Source organism: Cetorhinus maximus, chromosome 6 (genome assembly GCF_964194155.1).
Source record: "Cetorhinus maximus chromosome 6, sCetMax3.hap1.1, whole genome shotgun sequence".
NCBI lineage: Eukaryota > Metazoa > Chordata > Chondrichthyes > Lamniformes > Cetorhinidae > Cetorhinus > Cetorhinus maximus.
The window spans coordinates 5,087,740-5,108,903 of record NC_135884.1 but is presented as its reverse complement, the minus strand read 5'-3'; the positions used below and the strand labels follow the sequence as shown (position 1 = coordinate 5,108,903).

Sequence of the window (21,164 nt, the reverse complement as noted above, 5' to 3'; positions counted from 1 at the left end):
AAAATTTGAATGTGGTGCCACAGCACTCAGCATCAACATATAACACAGTGACGTATTGAGCGTGTGAATAGACACCCATCATTCATTTGGTGGAAGAGACATTGTTGTGCTATCTTTCAGTCACTTTGCAATGCAATTGTTGCCTTAGCATTCGACTTTTCTTCCATTAACTGGTGTGAAACTTCAACCCATGACCTTACATACGAAATAGGAGCTCTACCATTCAATAAGATCATGGCTGATCTATTTATGTATTGAATTCCACATTCCCATCTACCCCAAAAAACCTTTGATTCCCATGCCTAACAAGAATGCATCTCCTTCTGCTTTAAAAATATTCAACGGCCCCGCCTCCACCACCTTCTGAGGCGGAGAGTTCCAAAGTCGCACAACCCTCAGAAAAAATTTCTCCTTATCTCTGTTCTAAAAGGGCAACCCCTAATTTTAAAACAGTGCCCCATAGTTCTGGACTCACCCACAAGAGGAAACATCCTTTCCATGTCCACCTTGTCAAGACCTTTCAGGATCTTATATACTTCAATCAAGATCTTCTCACTCGGATGGGAAAATGCTACTCACTGTGCCACACTGACAGTTATCGAGGAACTAAATTAAGTATTTTTTAAATGGTGGATTTGTGCTGCAAAGTTGACATTTTGAAACTTTCTGTCAAACAAATAACACAGGAGCAAAAATCTAGATGCCAGTCATGCCCTCTGAGTCAGAAAGTTGTGGGTTCATGGATCACGGCAGAGACTTGAGCACAAAATCTAGTCTGATACCCTAATGCAATACGGAGGGAGGGCTGCTCGGTCAGAATTGCTGTCTTTTGTTAAACCGAAGCTTCGACTCCCCTCTCAGGTAAAAGATCCTGTGGCATTATTTTAAAGAGCAAGGTGTTTCTCTCAATTCTGATGAAGTCACTGACCTGAAACATTAACTCTGCTTCTCTCCACACAAGTGCTGCTTAACCTCTGGTACACAGGTACAGTGGTTAGCTTTTGGACTAGTAATCTAGAGAACTGAATTAATGATCCAGGGGCATGAGTTCAAATCCCACAGCTGGAGATTTAATTCAATTAAATAAATCCAAAATAAAAACCTAGTACCGGTAATGGTGACCAGGAAACTACTGCCATAAAACCCATCTGATTCACCAATGCCCATTATGGAAGGAAATCTGCCATCCTTACCAAGTCTAGCCTTGGTTCCAAAACCTATGTGACTCCAAACTCTGTGAAGCACTGACTGCTGTAAATGGGCTAGCAAGTCACTCAGTTGTAATCAAGAAGGCAGCTCACCACCACTTTCACATAGGCTATTAGGGATGGACATTAAATGCTGGCCTTGCCAGGGACACACTCGCTGCATGAACGAATTAAAAAAAAACACTTGCTCAGCAATTCCTGTTAATGTTTCACATTATCCAAAATCTGTAGTATTTGGTTTTGGCATTTGTTCTCCCTGGTGTCTTGGGGCCAATATTTACCCCTCAGCCTGCACTCACTGAAAAAGATGCTCTGGTCATTATTGCACAGCTTATTTATTCATTCACAGGGTGTGGGCATCGCTGGCGAGGTCAGCATCTATTGCCCATCCCCAATTACCTTTGAGAAGGTGGTGGTGAGCCACCTTCTTGAACTGCTGCAGTACACCCACAGTGCTGTTAGGGAGACAATTCCAGCTATGTGTGGGATTCCAAATAAAAACAGAAAATGCTGGAAAAACTCAGCAGGTCTGGCAGCATCTGTGGAGAAAGAAACAGGATTAATGTTTCAAGTCCAATATTATTCCCCTTCTGTCAAAAGGATCTTGCTGTGTGTAAATTGGCTGCCGGTTTCCTACATTACAACAGTGACTTCACTTGCAAAGCACATTGGGAAGTCGCATGGAGGTTGTTAGGCGCTACAGAAATGCAAGAGCTTGTTTTTATAATTATCCTTATGTGATAAGAGGGTGGGGGTAAGGATGGTGGTCCAAGCCGGCTGAAGGCAGACGGTGGGGTCCCGGTAGGAGGGATGGGGGTCTGGAAGGGGCCCCTGCCTTGCCACCCACCTCCCTGGCGTTCTCCTGGCCCACCAGCCCGGCGGCCGCCACCTTGGCCAGGCCGCTCTCGTCCAGGCCGAGCCCCTTCACATGGCTGTGGCTGGCGATCCGCTGGGTCTTGGTAGTGCTCTTGACCTCCTCGATCTTCATCGTTCGGTGCAAATTCGGTCCTGTCGCTCCCCCTGGCCTGCAGCCCAAGCCTCCCTCCACTCGGATCCGCTTGAGGTAAAACGGCGGCGCGTGTTACCAAGCAAGGCGGCGGACAACACCGGCCGACCTAATCCCATAGTAGAGAGCAACGCCCATTCTCTTCGTCGATTGGTCCGAAGAGCCGTCCGTCAAATCTTTCGTCCGGTTTATTGGTCGGCCCGCCATCAATCATAGGGCCAGCCTCCCGAGCAAGCTAGGTGGTCTCCAGCTTCCGGCTCCGTCGCTAAGGGGTGTGTATTCGCAGTTTAGATAATCGGAAGTACCGGCTTCTTTCCTATTATTGGCTGTTCAAAGAGACAGCTCATTTACTATTGGAGAACGGAGCTGTCAATCACAGACTCCAGTGCTGCAGTCCACAGAAGGGCCTCTGCTAGTTCATTGATATTAAATAATTACAAAACAATTTTGTATTTATTACATAAATTACTTACTAAAACATATTTGCCCAGGTGACATTTATGGTTATGAAAGAATATTTTTCTCTATACAAGTGTTCTGATATTTTAAAATTCACATAATTTAAGAATTTATATATAATTGAAAATGCATATTTTTAAACTATTTAAAACTTTAACAAATACAAAAAGCTGGGATGTAAAAATAACTGGACTTAAACATTGTACAATATTGCATGGGTTGCTTATTTTTCGTTATTATCATTAATGTACCCACAAAGTGGTGCAAGCGGAAACAGTGAATAATTCCAAAAGGAAATTTGATAGGCACTTGAAGGAAATAAACTTGCTGTGTTACAATGATAGAGCAGGCAATTCGACTGACAGGATTGCTCTGTGGAGAGCTGGCATAGACTCAATGAGCCAAATTACCTTCTGTGCTGTAAATGACTCTATACCTTCATTTAGCAAATGTTGTAAATAGTCACAGCCAACAATAACAACTTCGAATTTTTAAGATTTGTTACTTTCTGAAATATGGGTATCGCTGGCAAAGCCAGCGTTTATTGGCCCTCTGTACATAATGGGAATGGTAGCATAGTGGTAATGCTACTGAACTAGTAATCCAGATGCTCTGGGGACAGGAGTTCAAATTCCACCATGGCAGCTGGTGGAATTTAAATCCAATGAATTAATCTGGAATACTGGTATCAGTAGTAGTAACCATGATTGTTGTAAAATCTCAAATGGTTCACTTTGAAGGAAATATGTCACCCTTATCTGGCCTGGCCTACATGTGACTCCACACCCACAGCCATGTGATTGACTAAAATGGCCTAGTGTTCACTACAGAAAAGTCAAAAAAGGAGTAAAACCAAACTAAACACTTGGCATCAACCTAGGCATGTAACAGACTTGAGGGTGTGAGTCGCCTCCTCCTATTCCTATAAGCCTTCATCACAGACCAGCATCTTCAGGGGAGGAGAGACAAGATGGAACTTCTGACAACGCTGAGCAGGAATAAACGTGGCTATCCTGCTATAAAAGCATTCGACTGGTGCTCAATGCAGAATGTATTTCTGAAACCTCGGCCTGTCCCGCAGAGCATGGACCTGTTGGGCTGAACCTGTGCTGTAAAACTCTGTGATAAATGCTGTTTCTCTGCAGATTCTGTATATTTCCAGAAATAAAGACAGAAAATGCTGAGAACAAGCAGCAGGTTGGTCAGCAGCTTTTTTTAAAAAAAATAACTTAATATTTTGGTTTCAAAACTTCTCTGTAAATTTACAACATTAATTTTCTTGTGTCCGTTTTGAATTTTCAACATCTGTTGTTTTTTACCCCCAGGTTTTTCTGAGCTTTGCTTTTTTGCTGATTGTGGGTTGTAAAGCGGAACTCTATGTTCCAGCTTTAGGGAGAGGGGGGCGGTGTAAAGTGGGTGCACGGCGGACGTTCCGTCGGGTTTGACTGTCCCCCCGGCTCCCGTTTCTTGGTAACCATGGCGGCGGCTGCCACTGAGACCCTGAATTTCAATGTCGGGGTGCTGGGTCACATCGACAGCGGCAAGACGGCGCTGGCTCGGGCCCTGAGCACCACGGCCTCCACCGCGGCCTTCGACAAGAATCCTCAGAGCCGGGAGAGGGGCATCACCCTGGACCTGGGCTTCTCCTCCTTCTGCCTGCCCGTCCCGGAGCACCTCAGGCCGCACGGAGACTACACCAGGCTGCAGGTGACACTGGTGGACTGCCCCGGGCATGCCTCCCTCATCAGGACCATCATTGGAGGTAGGTCGTCTTCTGGGAATAAATAAATGATATTCTGTGGTTGTCCTTCCCCGCGCCCCCCTCTCCCCCCCCCCCCCCTCTCCCCCCCCCCCCCCCTCTCCCCCCCCCCCTCTCCTCCCCCCCCCCCTCTCCTCCCTCTCCCCCCCCTCTCCTCCCTCTCCCCCCTCTCCTCCCCCCCACTCTCCCCCCCTCTTCCCCTCCCCTCTCTCCTCTCCCCCCTCCCCTCCTCTCCCCCCTCCCCTCCCCTCCCCTCCCCTCCCCTCCCCTCCCCTCCTCTCCCCCCTCCCCTCCCCTCCTCTCTCCCCCACCTCTCTCCTCTCCCCTCCTTGCATTTACGCCTTTCACGACCTGAGGCTGGCACAACGCGTTTGACAGCCAACAAATTACTTTTGAAGCGTGATTGCTGTTCTAATGTCGGAAACACGGGAGCCAATTTGTGCACAGCAAGCTCCCAGAAACAGATCATGTGATAAAGACTAGATCTGTTTTTGCAACGTTGGTTGAAGAATAAATATTGACCAGGAGACGGGGTGATTCGCCTACTCTTCTGAATAGCGGCTATGGGATTTCTTATATCCACCTGAGAAGACGGCCGGGGCTTTGGTTTAACTTCTCATTCTGACATACTTCTGACAGTATATTGCTCCTTCAAGAAGCCAGTATCGGCATGATGGGCCAAATGGCCTGCAAATGGCTGCTTCAACTTCTCCCTGTGATAAAACATTCCATGATCCAGCTGCCCTCTACCTAGAGACATTTCTATACAGGTTTGAGCTGATGAGTGGCAAGTAACATTCATGCCAAACAAGTGCCAGGCAATGATCAGTGCCAACAAAAGAGAATGTAACCATCTCCCCATGACATTCAATGGCATTACCATTGCTGAATCCCCCAATATCAACATCCTGGGGTTACCATTAACCAGAAACTGAACTGGACTAGCCATATAAATACTGTGGCTACAAGAGCAAGTCAGAGGCTGGGAATCCTGCAATGAGTAAATCAGCTCCTGACTCCCCAAAGCCTGTCCACCATCTACAAGGCACAAGTCAGGAGTGTGATGGAATACTGTCAACTTGTCTGGATAAGTACAGCTCCAACAACACTCAAGAAGCTCAAAAAGACCAGCCTGCTTGATCAGCACCCAGCCACCAACCTAAACATTCACTCCCTCCACCACTGATGCAGTCGCAGCTGTGTGTACAATCTACAAGATGCGTTGCAGCAGCTCATCAGGGCTTTTTCGACAGCACCTTCCAAACCTGCGACATCTTCTACCCAGAAGGACAAGGCAGTAGATGCATGGGAACATCACAACCTGCAAGTTCCCTTCAAGCCACACACCATCTTGACTTGGAACTATATTGCCATTCCTTCACTGCCGCTGGGTTAAAATCCTGGAGCTCCCTTCCTAACAGCACAGTGGGTGTTTCTACAACACATGGACTGCAGCAGTTCAAGAAGGAGGCTCACCACCACCTTCTCAATGGCAATTAGGGACAGGCAACAAAGTCTGGCCTTGCCAGCGATGTCCACATCCCATGAAAGAATAAAAAAAAACTCTCTGAGCTCTCCGTCTCTCTGACAATTTGACACAGGAGCATGAGAATTGCTGACAAGGCCCAAATAATTTGCCGCCTTCCATTTTGGTAATTGCATGGCATATCAATATTGGAGCTGTTGACTAATTATAATGATCAATCTCTTCGTCTCTCAATTAGTTTACCATGGACTCAAAGTTTGAAGTTGATCAGCACTTGTTGTGAGTCCCTTACCAGAGGAACATTTATCTCTCAATAAACAACACTAAAAACAGATCTTAAGGTCATTTATCTTATGGTCATTATCGTACTATTTGTTTGCTGTTTCCAAATTTGCTTCCCACGTTACAGCAGAGACTACACTTCAAAAATTCTTTTATTGTCCGAAAGGCATCCTGAGGTTGTGAAAGGTGCTTGTATATGCAGGGCCTTTCTTTATTTGCTTTATTACCCCCACCCCCCCTGCCCCACCCTCATCATTTTTAAAAAACACAAATCTAATTTTCATATTCTGTGCTCCAATATAAACAATACTGGTAACTCCAGCCCCTCTCCTTAGAACGATAGTTTCCCAGTTTGGTAGCAATCTGCTGATTGTTTGTTGTATTTGCTCTATGGCACCAATGTCCTTTCTGTAATAGGGTGCCCGAAGCTATAGCCATTACTTTGCCTAATGCAAAGACATTAGAGCTAATCAAGATTCTGTTACAGTCGTTAAAAATATTTATCAAATGAATCACTTTGCATTTGAAGATAATAATACATTTCCTTTGAAGTCTGTTGTACAGACCAGGAAGTCCTGGCTCAGTCGCTGTTCCACCAGGGGAGAGCATTACTGACCTGACTGATCTTGTCTCCAGCTAATGTACCCATGTATGCTTCTCAGCAGCAGTTTCTTGATGATGATTAGGAGCAGGAGCCCTGGCTGATATTTCCTGCAATTAGTACCTGCCGTGGCTCAGATTAGTACAGGCCAAGGATTGAATCATGGATCCGTATGGCTTGGCCCAGTGTTTTGGATTATCCATTGCAACATCACGGGAGAAACATGATTTAGAAGGAAGGCTGAGCTGACCATGTCAATTCTTTTTGTTAACAAGTTGGTGCAGTGGAAGAAAAATTATGCATGCTAGAAATTTAGCTGTTCATTCTGGCCTTTGAACCTTTTCGTGCTTTGACAGTGTCTTGAGAATGTAAGTGTGTTCTTGAAGATTGCTGAAATTCCTAACTGCTCCTGTATTTTATCTGTTCTTGTGCACCTCCTTGTTGTCTTGAGTATAAAACTAATTCCATTTGTTCGAGAGTTGGGTAAATACCAAGACAGACTAGTTGGATTGAAATGGCCTGTTTTCATGTGTTGTGATCTCTGTGTCAAAAGAGCATTTAAGCTAGAAGAACACATGAAGGAGAAAGGAATAGAAAGGTATGCAACTCGGCTGCGAGGAGGCCCTGCAGAGTGTAAATGTTGACATAGACCGGTGGGCCTGAACGGCTTGTTTCTGTGCTGTAAAAAATTTGATGAACTCTGGCCCGACTCTTGCACAAAGACAAGGTTTGGCCCCTTATTCAAAGTGATATGTGATAAATATCATCAACTTTGAACGGACTAGTTTTATGTTGTGACAGTAGGAGGGAGAATAACTCTGGCTTCATGCCCCAAAATAAAGTTTTTGAATTTTGAGATGTTTGGAATGTCCATCTATCTGGATGTAAATGTTTTCAAATGTTCGTCCCCACATCAAAGTGTCAAAAAGGAGAGGCTGTCATTTCCTGGTTTTTTTTCCTGACTTATTGCTAGAAAGCATGCCAGTATCTTCCAATTTGCAAACTTCCCGTAGCAAACAGCAAATAAACTCTGACTGCAGAATATGCTTTATATGGCATGATTCACCTGTCATGCAGAATATGCTTTATATGGCATGATTCACCTGTCATGCAGAATATGCTTTATATGGCATGATTCACCTGTCATGCTTGAGGACAAAAATCAAGGCTGACACTCCAGTGCAGTACTGAGTGAGCACTGCACTACTGGAGGTGCCGTCTTTCAGACAGTGCGTTAACCCAAAGCCCTGTCTGCCATCTCAGTTGGATGTAAAAGGTCCCATGGGACTATTTTGAAGAAGAGCATGGGAATTATCCCCAGTGCTTTGGCCCATATTTATCCCTCGGGTCAATATTACACAAAGAAACAGATTATCTGGTCACTATCACATTGCTGTTTGGGCGTCTGCTGTGTGCACATTGGCTGCCTCATTTCCTACCTTACATCAGTGACTGCATTTCAAAAGCACTTCATTGGCTGTAAACTGTTTTGCGATGTCTGGTGGTTGTGAAAGCACAATATAAATGCAAGTTTGTCTTTCTTTAAAACAGTGTAATATCTGACTTATTGCGAGCAACCCATATAACACGATACACCTCTCTTTTCCCCCCACCGCCATCACCACCAACCTCCTCCTCCTGACCACCCCCAGCTCCTTACTTTCTCTTCATTTGGAGACTCTGAAACCCTTTGAATGGTGCCCATGCACTTTTACTTTCTCCAGGATCTTGATCATGTGAGATAGTTGACTTCGGCCAAAGAGGTTGGATATATTTATGCTATATTTAGCCTTGGCACCTGTGGCTTTGCTATATAGTACCTTGTCCAAGTCGTTATGCTTCAGTTGTGAGACTGAATTCTGAGCGTTGATAAATTGTTCTACTGCAGGGAACATCACAGCCAAGTTCAAACCTTGTCTTGCCCAACACTCCCACTTTTCCAGCAGGATTGTAATAAGGAGCAGGAACTCTAGCTGGTTTTGTTATTCCTCTCTGCTGCCTGTAGGGTCATAGGAACAGGAATAGACTGTTCAGCCCAGATCACTAAGATCAATCGTAGTGCCCCTACTGCCATCCTGGATCCAGATTATTTAACTTAGGCCAGCCTCAGGATGAACCAAACAGTTTACTCAGCTTTCTGTTAACAGTTGTGTCTGATCACTTTAGTATTGTTGTACTTCTTGCCAGTTGGCTTCAATGCCGAAAGCTTCACTTGAATGTGCTGTCAGCTGGAAAAAGTTTCATGGACAGCACAAAATTCTTTTCCAGGCTTGGCTGATAACTGCTGTCTATGACTGAGTCATACAGACCAACAAAGTTCCAGTGCTGGAAAAGCTCAGCAGGTCTGGCAGCATCTGTGGAACAAGAAACAGAGTTAATGTTTCGAGTCCGTATGACTCTTCTTCTGAACTGAAGAGAGGCAGAATTGTGATGGGTTTTATGCTATTGAAAAAGGGGGAGGGAGTCGGGTGGAACAAAAGTGAAGTTCTAGAACTAGGGGGGTCACTGTTTTAAAAATAAGGGGTTGCCCGTTTAAGAGTCTTAGAGATGAGAATTTTGTTTCTGAGGGTTGAGAGTCTTTGGAACTCTCTTCCTCAAAAGGCAGTGGAAGCAGACTAAACATTTTATGGCCGAGGTTGCTAGATCTTTGATAAGCAAGGAGGTGAAAGGTTATCGGGGATTGGCGGGAATATGAAGTCAAGGTTACCACAAGATCAGCCATGACCTAATTGAATGTTGGAGCAGGCCCGAGGCGCCGAGTGGCCTACTCTTGCTCCTCGTTCGTATGTCAGGGAAAGGTTAGGGATAGGGGGAGATTAAATGACAAAGATGTCATGGAACAAAAGGTAAAGGGAGTGGTAATGGTTATAGTAAAGAAACAACATATTGGTCCAGAATAGGTGTTAATGCGGGATAAAGGTCAGCTCTGTCTGAAAGCAAAAACATGAGAACAAGATATAGACTGGCACTTGGGGTGGTGGTGGGAAATAATCAAAAAAGACAGAGTTCATGGTCTGAAGTTGTTGAACTCAATGTTGAGTGCAGAAGGCTTTAAAGTGCCTAATTGGAAGATGAGGTGCTATTCCTCCAGCTTGCTTTGGGCTTCACTGGAACATTGCAACAGACCGAGGACAGAAATGTGAGCATGAGAGCAAAATGGTGAATTGAAGTGGCAGGTAACAGGAAGGTCAGAGTCATGCTTGTTGACTGAATGGAGATGTTCCACAAAGCAGTCTGGTTCTGCAGTGTAGAGAAGACTGCATTGTGAGTAGCAAATATTGAAGATTAAATTGAAATAAGTACATGTAAATTGCTGCTTCACCTGTAAGGAATGTTTGGGGTCATGGACAATGAGGAGAGAGGAGGTAAAGGGGCAGGTGTTATAGCTCGTGTGATTGCATGGGAAGGGATGAGTATTGGGTGTGATCGCGGAGTAAATAAAGTTCCAGCTTTGATTTTGGATCACCAGTTCTAATGAAAGGTCACCTCAACCTGAAATGTTTCTCTCCACAGATGCTGCCTGAGTTGCTGAGTATTTCCATCACTTTTTGTTTTTATGTCGAAGTGGGTTTGTCAGCCTCATTTTATACTCACTTGAGAGTCACAGAATGGCAATGCTCATAACACAGCATTAAGAAAATGGCAGTCTTGCTTGGAGAGGCCACAGGAAGGTTGGTATTGAAAACAGAGATGTCAGACCAGTACGTTAAAACAGAACTAGAAATGAAGGTTGCAGAATTACTCGATTGCAGCTGGAAGCAGAAGTCGCTAATTCAGAAAAACTGTGCCTGATATTCCTAATCACTTAGAATAATAGAGTACAGAAGGAGGTCATCAGCCTGTTCTTTTGAAAAGCAATCTAGTTAGTTCCACAGCGCCTCTGCTTGCTCTTCCCCGTATCCTTGCATATTTTTCTCTGAGATTTATTTATTCGTTCATGGGATGTGGACGTCGCTGTCTAGACCAGCATTTATTGCCCATCACTAATTGCCCTTGAGAAGGTGGTGGTAAGCTGCATTCTTGAACCACTGCAGCCCATGTGGTGTAGTACACCCACAGTGCTGTTAGGAAAGGATATCCAGGATTTTGATTCACTGCGACAGTAAAGGAATGGCAATATGTCAAGTCAGGATGGTGTGTGGCTTGGAAGAAAATTGCAGGTAAGTTCCCATCCATCTGCTGCCCTTGTCCCTTGAGGTGGTAGAGGGTTTGAAGGGTGTTGTCAGAGGTGAGTTGCTGCAGTGCATCTTGTAGATGGTACACACTGCTGCCACTGTATGTCAGTGGTGGAGGGAGTGAATGTTTGTGGAAGGGATGCCAATCAAGCAGGTTGCTTTGTCCTGGTGTTGAGCTTCTTGAGTGTTGTTGGAGCTGCACTCATCCAGGCAAGTGGAGAGTGTTCCATCACACTCCTGACTTGTGTCTCGTAGATTGGGGAGTCAGGAGGTGAGTTACTCACTGTAGAATTCCAGCCTCTGACCCGCTGTTGTAGCTACAATATTTATATGGCAGTCCAGTTCAGTTTCTGGTCAATAGTAACTCCCAGGATGTTGATGATGGGGAAATCAGCGATGGTAATGGCATTGAATGTCAAGAGGAGATGGTTGGATTCTTTCTTGTTGGAGAAGGTCTTTGCCTGGTACTTGTGTGGTGCGAAGCAGCCCAAGCCTGAATATTGTCGAAGATTGCTGTGTATGTACATGGACTGCTTCAGTATCTGAGGAGTCGTGCATGGTACTGAACCTTGTCCATTCATCAGCAAACGTCCCCACTTCTGACTTTATGATGGAGGGAAGGTCATTGATGAAGTAATTGAAGATAATTGGGCCTAGCTAGCCAGAGGAGCTCCTGCAGTGATGTCCCGAGACTGGATGATTGACCTCCAACAACTACAACCATCTTTCTTTATGCTAGGTATGACTCCAACAAATGGAGAGTTTTTTCCTTGATTCTCATTGACTTCAGTTTTGCTAGGGCTGTTTGATGCCACACTCGGTCAAATGCTGCCTTGATGTCAAGGGCAGTCGCTTTCACCTCATCTCTTGAGTTCAGCTCTTTTGTCCATGTTTGAACCAAGCCTGTAATGAGGTCAGGAGCTGAGTGGCCCTGGCGGAACCTAAACTGAGCATTGAGCAAGTTATTGTTGAGTAAGTGCTGCTTGCTAGCACTGTCAATGACACCTTCCATCACGTTGCTGATAATCGAGAGTAGACTGATGGGGTGGCAATTGAATGGGTTGGATTTGTGCTACTTTTTGTGGACAGGACATACCTGGGCAATTTTCCACATTGCTGGGTGAATGACAGTATTGTAGCTGTAGTGGACGAGCTTGGCTAGGGGCACGGCAAGTTCTGAAACACAAGTCTTCAGTACTATTGCTGGAATGTTGTCAGGGCTCATAGCCTATGTAATATCCAGTGCCTTCAGCTGTTTCTTGATGTCACGTGGAGTGAATTGAATTGGCTGAAGACTGGCATCTGTGATGCTAGGGACCTCGGGAAGAGGCCTTGACGGATCATCCACTTAGCACTTCTGGCTGAAGATGGCTGCAAATGCTTCAGTCTTGTCTTTTATACTGGTGTGCTGGGCTTCCCCATCATTTGGGATGGGGATATTATTGGAGCCTCCTCACCTGTCAATTGTTTAATTGTCCAATTCACGGCTGGATGTGGCCGGACCGCAGAGCTTATATCTGATCTGTTGGTTGTGCAATCACTTAGCTCTGCCTATTGCGTGCTGCTTCCACTGTTTGGCATGCAAGTGGTCCTGTGTTGTAGTTTAATCCGGTTGACACCTCATTTTTGGGTATGCCTGGTGCTGCTTCTGGCATGCCCTCCTGCACTCTTCATTGAACCAGGGTTGATTCCCTGGCTTGATGGTAAAGGTAGATTGGGGGATATACCAGGCCATGAGGTTACAGATTGTGATTGAGTACAATTCTGCTGATACTGATATCCCATAGCACCCCTTGGATGCCCAGTCTTGAGTTGCTAAATCTGTTTGAAATCCACTCTATTTTGCATGGAAGTAGTGCCACACAACACTATAGAAGGTATCCTCAATTTGTAGTGGAAAGAGGACCCAAAGAAACCAGAGGCCAGTGAAATGTGCACCTTCTCATCCCACTGTCTTTCTCTGAAGCAAATGTGGCAGACACTGCCATGCCAGAGTGTGGGGCTCCTGAGGCATGCTTGGCTATGCTTGATGCAGAGTTGACCATCACATCGCATACCATCCTCTTAGGAGTTGGAAGGCTGCCACCATTGCATAGCCTGAAATCATTCTGGTGAATCTATGCTGTTCCCCTTCCAAAACCAATAAATCTTTCCTGAGGTGCAGTGCCCAGAATTGAACACAGTTACTCCAAATGGAATCCAATCGATAGTCAACATCTTATCGTGTTTCAACCCCCTCGAGATAAAGGCTAACATTTTAACAGTCTTTTTGATTACTTTTTCTATCTGTCAAATAGCCTTTAGCGATTTATGTATCTGAACATCAAAATGTCTTTTCTCACCATTAACAAAATACTTCAGTTTGCCTTTCTTGGATCCAAACACTCTGACACTTTTCTACATTGAACTGCATTTGCCACAGTTTTTTGCCACTCACCTAATCTGACTACATCCTATTATAACTTCTTGCTTCTGTCTGCAAAACTTGTTATGCCTCCCAATTTCGTAGTCTGCCTGGTGCTGGAGATTTAGTTTACCAGGAGCACACTGCCTCTTGACTTTTTTATGTTCTATATTTAACAATGATTTTCAAACTACATTTTGGAAGATAAGATAGGCGCATCCCAGACAAAAGTGGTAATGCCGCAGGGCAGCCCTGGCAGTTCCTCTATTTGTAGGGGATCCCTCATGTGGATAAGTTTTTAAAAACTCTATTTGCTGGACATTTGTTGTTTTTAAGAATGACATCACTGGCTCCTGGGACTGGTCAAATTCCCACAGTCTCTGCTCTTGGTCTAGGGGACCACTGTTAATTTTGAACTCTGATAAATGCTGTTTCGAGGCTGGAGCAGAGTGCAGCAGACTTTACTTTCTCAGTTGCTAATAATACCAACTCCTTGTGGAGACAGGAAGAAAGCAGAATAAATCTGTGGTTAATTTCTGAAAAGTCCTCTCCAACTCCCAAGTGCTCTGCAGGACATCATAGTATCCCATGACGTATGGTGAAGCAAAGATCTCCCCACCCCCGTCTGGTGATGTAATCCCAATGTCCTTGGGAGAAGACTAGACCAGACCAGTTCTTCGGGCCAGGGCCAGTTCCAAGGGAAACACTTGAATGTGTCAATGAATGCCCAAAGTGAATAATATTCCATTTCCCACAGGTATCTTCACCTTGCTCAGTGCCAACTTAACCAAAATAAAGTAAATATTATTATTTTCTTAATGTCATGCAGTTTTTACTAAAACTATTTATTAGTACTGTTATAAAATCTTTTGCTCTATGTAATAACATTAGAATTTTCCCTGCTTCACAATTCCCTTGTGTCTTATCAAGAGAATGGGAAGGCTGACCTCTCATAGCGTTCAGTTACTAGTGATCCCTTGTGGGCAACATGTCAATCTTGAAGATCCTATTGCACTATTTGAAGAAATTGCCCAGGCCATCATTAATTTTCTTAACGAAAGTTACCAAAAATTAATTATCTGACCTTATGTTTCATTGTTAGACAAATTTTGATTTACAAGGGAGTTAAGGATTATGGGGGCAGACTGGAAAGTGGAGCTAATGACACAATCAGATCAGCCAGGATCTTATTGAATGGCGAAGCAGGCTCAAGGGGATGAATGACCTACTCCTATTTCTTATGTTCTTATGATCTTATTGCTATTTTTGGGACCTTAAAGTCTGCAAATTGGTTGCTGTCTTTGATTATATTCTGAAATGATTACAGTTCAAATGTACCTCATTAGCTTCAAAGCACTTTAAGATGCCCTGACGTCATGGAGAACTTTATAAATGTGAGATCTTTGGAATGTTTGTGTTTAAAAATGACGCTCTTGCCATCTTAGTAGAACAGATCTAATAACATTTCTGCAATGCATTGAGCAGAGTTCCGTTTGAATGCAAATGTGCTGTCTCCAATCATGTTCCAATCTGTATTTGAAAATCAAAACTACGGGGAATTAATGGTTGTGGGGGGCAGCCAGTTTGTGCAGCTTGAGAGTTGACCTGGATTCCCTGAATGAGTTCTACTCATTTTCTGTTGTACACCAGATGGCAGTAGTTGTTAGAGGATAGACAAATCTGCAGTACTGAGGTAAATAGTCAAGTGATGGTCCCTATTGTGCTCATGTTAATGAATTCAGAGGATACTCCCTTTAGACTATTATCTTTGGGAGGGATACAAAAAAAATTAGAAATAGAAAGTCTGCCTTATAAATGAGAAAGTTTAAATGGCTTCTATTAGTTAGGGAACGGCACATGTTAATCATTAATTAAAGAGTTGTATGTGCTGGCTGGAATTTTTCTTTATTTTCCTCTCCACTCTTGGTGTCTGGGAGCTTCCATACCTTGCCCACCTGGCTGTGCTTCTTCTATGAGTCTAGTCAGTGAATGTTGGCAGGCTTTTCAACAATGGGGAGCATTATACCTGTGCCTGATTTGTGTCTTCACTCAATAATCTCTCTGTCTCGACAACACCAACTTGCATTTGTACAGCATCTCTAATGTAGTAAAGTGTCCCAAGGCGCTTCTCAGGAATGTAACCTTACAAAAATAATTGACATCAAGCCAAGGAAGGAGACATTAGGACAGATGACTAAAAGCTTGGTCAAAGAGAAAGGTTTTGATGAGGAGGGAGATGCAAAGAGGTTTTGGGAGGATATCCCAGAATTTAAGGTCTAGTCAATGGTGGGGGGGGAAGGAAGTAGCAGATGGACAAGAGGCTAGCATTGGAGGAGAGCAGCAATCTCCAAGAGTTCAAGGGCTGGAGAAAGTTAAAGAGGTAGGATGGGGGTGAGGCAATGGAGGTATTTAAACATTTGTGCATTCATACATTGTAGGCATAATTGCTGCACAGGAGTAAGAATCCCACTGACTTTTACCCTCTTTCTAGCTCAGTAGTGTTCAGGTTAATTGTATGGCCTCTCCTGCCAGGCCTGCTGAAATGAATGAACTGAACACAGGCTGTGAATCGACTCCAGGACATTCCAGATCTCTATGGCTCAGTGCCACACCAAGGACTTATCTGCTAAGCCATCAGGAGCTGGCTGCAGTTTTCCTCGAGGCTGAATACTTTAAAGATGGAGTCTTGTAGTTTGCCTCCTTTTGTGCGTCATCCATGGGTAGGAGGGCGGCCTGCTTCCAAGACTTCATCAGTGTAACTCTGGAACCAGCCGCTGTGAGAGGAGTCCAGGTTGCCACTGTGTTTGATTCTTATTCCTTCCCTGTGGGGAAGATTCTGGTATCTGCTTAGCTTGTCCTTCCGAAGCTCAATTCGGCAGTGCTTTGAAATAAATTGTTGCTGCTGTTTGTTTAAAGTATAAGCAACATTTTGCAAGTTATCATTGGGGAACGCAGGAATAAATGGTGAAGAAGGGTTTACTTTTAAGCATTTAAGTGTCCATATATTATTAGAAAAAAACAGACAGCCTTACAGTATGAAGGGAGCCTACTGTAATTAAACCTGTAAAAGAACAGCTGATTCTAATGAAAGCAGGCTGTAGGATCTTCCGACACACTTCCTCTTATTTCCTGTTGGATTTTTTCCCCCTCTGGTTGTTTCCTATTTATTTAATATTTCCCTTTATATGTCTTACAATTTCCCTGAATGTGCATTTTATGTTTTGTTTTTACAGCAGTCTTCATTTGTCTACTCCTTTCTCTGATCCCTTTTGTTAGATTTAAAAGCATGCCCTCCCCCCACACTGTTGAGTTTCTTAGCCTATGTTTTTTTGCCTTGCCCGTTTCATCTATTTTCTGTTTTATGCTAATGAATAACACAGATGAGAACTGGACTAAAGTGAACAGTTCAGGAAGGAGCTTTCAGAGAGTCAGCAATAGATCGCTGCAGGCTAATGGTGTGTCCTTAGTATCCCGTGTCTTGTGGGTGAATCTTAACAGGCAGCCGTTCAGAATAAACAGCTTTAAAGCCAGCAGGATTTTTTTTCACCCTCTCAATAGGAGAAAAGCTTAGGGAGAAATGGAGAGAGGTGGCAAGGGTAGGAGCAGCAAACTTGTGAAGATGGGCAGAAACCTAATATGACATGAAGAGCTAGGAGATGGTGGTGTAGCAGTAATGTAATTTGACTAGTAATCCAGAGACGCCGGCTAATGCTGTGGGAACATGGGTTTAAATCTCACCACGGCAGCTGGTAGAATTTGAGCTCAATTAATAAACCTGGAATATTAAACTAGTATCAGTAATGGTCACCATGAAACTATCATCGATTGTTGTAAAAAAAACCCATCTGGTTCACTTTCCTTTAGGGAAGGAAATCTGTTGCCCTTACCTGGTCAGGCCTAGATATGACTCCAGACCCACAGCAATCTAGTTGACTCTTAACTGCCCTCTGAAATGGCCCAGCAAGCCACTCAGTTCAAGGGCAATTAGGGATGGGCAACAAATGCTGGCCTTTCCAACGACACCCACATCCCATGAAAGAATAAAAACAAGCGAGGCTACAAATTGGAAACCGAGATGGGAGAGACCAATTGAGGGATACAAGGTAAAGAAGCTGAAAGTAAAAATCATGTGTATTCTGCTGCACTCCTGATATGTCATTAGCATTTTACACAAGTGACTAGTTTTTTTTTCCCTTCTATTTTCCTGCCCCCCCTCTCTCTGTCTCTCTCTCTCTTTTTCTCTCTCTCTCTGACTCTTTGCTACAGCTGCTAAAGGTGTTAGCAGCCAACCAGTACCTTAACCAAGTAGCCTTTGATCTTGTGTGTGTAGAAATTACTTTGAGGCCTATTCAATATTCGATAGTTGAACCCGATCCCCATTCTTTTCCCAAAATCTGTACACAGCTACTTTCATCATGGATCTCAGGGAAACATTTGTCACTCGGTTCTTTTGCCTAGGGGTATTGGAACCTATTCTAATGCTCCTACCAGCTTCCCAGCAAGATTGGTTAACTTGGTACAGACTAAGATTTTGAAAACAGTCCTTCCAGATATGACTCGTTACCAACAATTGCATTGCTTTTACATACTAAGTCATCAGAGGAGCTTCACTTCTCAACTGTTGTTCAGTGCAACAGAACTGTTTTGAGAATTGAGGGATCCTATTATTTCTTGTCATTCTACAGTGTTGATTAACAATTAGTACACCACTAAAAGTCCACTGGTATTTGCACAACTGCCTTACCACAGAAAGCACAGTGCACCAAAATGAAGAGGTTTCACCTCCAGAGAGACACTATATGAAGGCCATTGTGATGAGAGGAAGTATCTATCAACAGCAGCATGCCCTTTTCAACGCATTAATCTTAAGAGTTCAATCCAGACAACTGACAACTTTTCCTGGTTTGTTTGGAGCGAGTGCGCGACCCTCTGTGACTGGGCCATCCTCCAGATCATCCTGATCAAGGCTACCCAAGAAGGCAGTTGTACTTGTTGCCAGAGGCTGGATCTGGAGCAGCTTGTAAGGGGAGTGGAGAAGGTAGAAGAATGTTCGTAAAGTGGTTTTTGAAAGAGCATAAGGGGTCCTTGGCTTTACAAATAGAGGCATGGGATACAAAAGCAAGGATGGTATACTTAACCCTTATAAATCACATGTTCGGCCTCTGATGGAATGTTATATCCAATTCTGGGCACCACACTGTAGGAAGGATGTCAAAGTCTTGGAGAGGTGCAGAGATTTGTCAGAAGAATTCTACGAAGGATGGGGGACTTGAGTTAATCAGAGAGACAATAGTAACTGAGATTGTTCTCCTTTGGGCAGAGAAGGTTAAGTGATGATTTAAGAGAGATGTTAAGAAATTGAAGGGTTTTGATAGAGTACATGGAGAGCGACTGCTTCCACTGGCAGAAGTGTCAGTAACCAGAGGACACAGATTTAAGATAATTGGCAAAAGAACCAGAGGGGAGATGACATGTTTTTTTTATGCAGTGGTTAATATATCTGAAATGCACTGCCCAAAAGACTGGTGGAAGCAGAAATATTTTACACAATGTGGCATCCATCCGTCTTGGGATGCGGTGACCTGATGTGTCTATCACTTCTGGATTGGACATCGTCTGTTGTAGCTATTGAGGCGGATTTGCAAGTGGCAGCCCCTTCTGCAGCTGGCACAGATGAATGGTGTTGGCCTGAGGTGGAGTGATTTTTTTTCCTTCTGGTGGGTTCTCTTTTCCTTGATCTGGCCATTTCTTTTGTTTTCTGCTTTTTCCATGCCCTTTCTAACTACTTGCCTTCAGGTACTCTGGTCAGCAGCAAGGACTTCCCATGCATTGACTCCAATCCCAGTCAACTTGAAGTCTCGTTTACAGATGTCCTTGTTTTGCAGATGTAGGTAACCGTTGGTCTCATGCTGTAGAGCATGTCTCTGGGGATGCAGCTGTCATCCATTCAGCTCACGTGACCCAGCCATTAGAGTTGTCACTGATTCAAGAGAGCAGACATGCTAGTGATCCCTACATGGTGGTGTACTTCCATAATCAGCACTCTGTCCTGCCAGGTGATGCCCATTATTTGCCTGAGGCAGTGGAGGTGGAAACTGTTCAGCTACTTTTCTTGGCTTGCCTAAATTGTCCATGTTTTGCTACTGTAGAGGAGGGTGTTGATAACGTGAGCCTGGTACACACAGTGCTTTGGATTTTTGGTTAGTTTGCTGTTGGTCCACACTCGATTTCTCAACTTTGACATAACAGCTGCAGCCTTGGCAATCCTAATGCTGATTTTGGCATCAAGGGACAGGTTACTGGTAATTGTAGATCCAAGGTATGTGAAGTTGTCGACGATCTCCAGAGTGAGTTTGTCGATGTTGAAGGCAGATGTAGTTTCTACATCCTGGCCCAGGAGACGATCCATAAGCTGTTGTAAATGAACTTCAGTATAGGCATCATCAGCAACTCACTTTGGCCTTCTCCTGCAGTCTAAATTAATAACTTTTGACTAATACTTGGAAAGGAAAAGAATTTAAGTACAATGGTGAAAATCTCATTCTTATACTCTAATTGCATAGCGCTTCTAAGAGCTGGCACAGACATGAATGGCCTCTATGTTGTTTCTAAGCTTTCAGATATTTAATGAACACTTTTGAATACAAATTTTCATTTACAACTTAGTCTCTTACATATCCTAGGTTGGAAAAGTTCTGCAACCAATCTCAAGCCACTTTCTGTAAAATATCATCCTCTTTCATATAGCACTGATAACATTTTAAGTATATCCATAATCTGGCAGACAAAATCTGATGGATTGGCTTAAAATTCTTGGGAAACAGTCAGAAAATTCATATGTTTACGTTGCTGTTGCTCTGCACTCCATTTATAAATTTCTCATCAAATCCCAGGTCTTATTGTCACTTCCAGTCTCTCATCGATTTCTAAATACAATGTTTACTGAATCAATGTTGTAATTCACTGGGAGTATTATCGTGAAAGATCCTGTATCAGAAACTAGGAGATTTTTGCATGGCAGCAGTGTGTACCTTCTACAAGATGTACTGTAGCAACTCGCCAAACCTCCTTCCACAGCACCTTGCAAACCCATAACCTCTACCACTTAGAAGGACAAGGACAGCAAATGCATGGGAACACCACCTGCAAGTTCCCCTCCAAGCCCCACACCATCCTGACTTGGAAACATATCACCGTTCCATTACTGTTGCTGTGTCAAAATCCTGGAACCCTCTAACAGCGCTGTGGGTGTACCTCCACCAGATGAACTGAGGTAGTTCAGAAAAATGGCTCAACACCACCTTCTGAAGGACAAATAGGGGTAGGCAGCGAATGCTGGCCTAGCCAGTGATGCCCACACCCTGTGAAAGAATTTTAAAAAGGACTGAGAAAATAGGAACAGGAGTATCTCCTTAGTTCCACCATGGCTAATCTGAACCTCAACTCCGTTTGCCTGTCTTTTCTCCATATCCATGGATATCCTTACCTAATAATAAAACCTAATGGTCATGGTAATGGAGCATACAAAACTGATTTGGCCATCCATCACAAAATTTGGCTGGACCAGGTCAAGCACTGTTTTGTTTTCCTCCCTTAGCTAAACCCACCCTTTCTGTTCCAGCATCACCATGGGATAAAAAGTAATCCATTTATTCAATGATCAATTACCTCCTTAAATCCCCTCCCTTCACCTCTAACAGCAACAATATGAAGAGCTCATGGATTTCTTCATGACCAACAGAGATTTTCCGACAGCTGTCTCTTGTAGCTCAGCTTCTGGGTAG

At 44.0% G+C, this 21,164-nt stretch overlaps 2 protein-coding genes across 3 annotated transcripts in view; one reads left to right on the top strand and one right to left on the bottom strand.

Annotated features, from left to right (window-relative positions):
* ruvbl1 (RuvB-like AAA ATPase 1) overlaps positions 1 to 2,335 on the bottom strand; it is a 59,247-nt gene extending 56,912 nt beyond the window's left edge. Inside the window, exon 1 of the mRNA XM_078543114.1 lies at positions 2,056 to 2,335. Coding sequence (XP_078399240.1) covers positions 2,056 to 2,196 — 141 coding nt within the window. The 5' untranslated portion in view covers positions 2,197 to 2,335. The remainder of the gene's footprint in view (positions 1 to 2,055) is intronic.
* A 1,733-nt stretch (positions 2,336 to 4,068) lies between these two features.
* eefsec (eukaryotic elongation factor, selenocysteine-tRNA-specific) overlaps positions 4,069 to 21,164 on the top strand; it is a 400,490-nt gene continuing 383,394 nt past the window's right edge. The window contains exon 1 of one of the 2 annotated variants that reach the window (XM_078543117.1): positions 4,069 to 4,435. In XM_078543117.1, coding sequence (XP_078399243.1) covers positions 4,150 to 4,435 — 286 coding nt within the window. In that variant the 5' untranslated portion in view covers positions 4,069 to 4,149. The remainder of the gene's footprint in view (positions 4,436 to 21,164) is intronic. The other variant, XM_078543116.1, reaches the window with a different exon arrangement.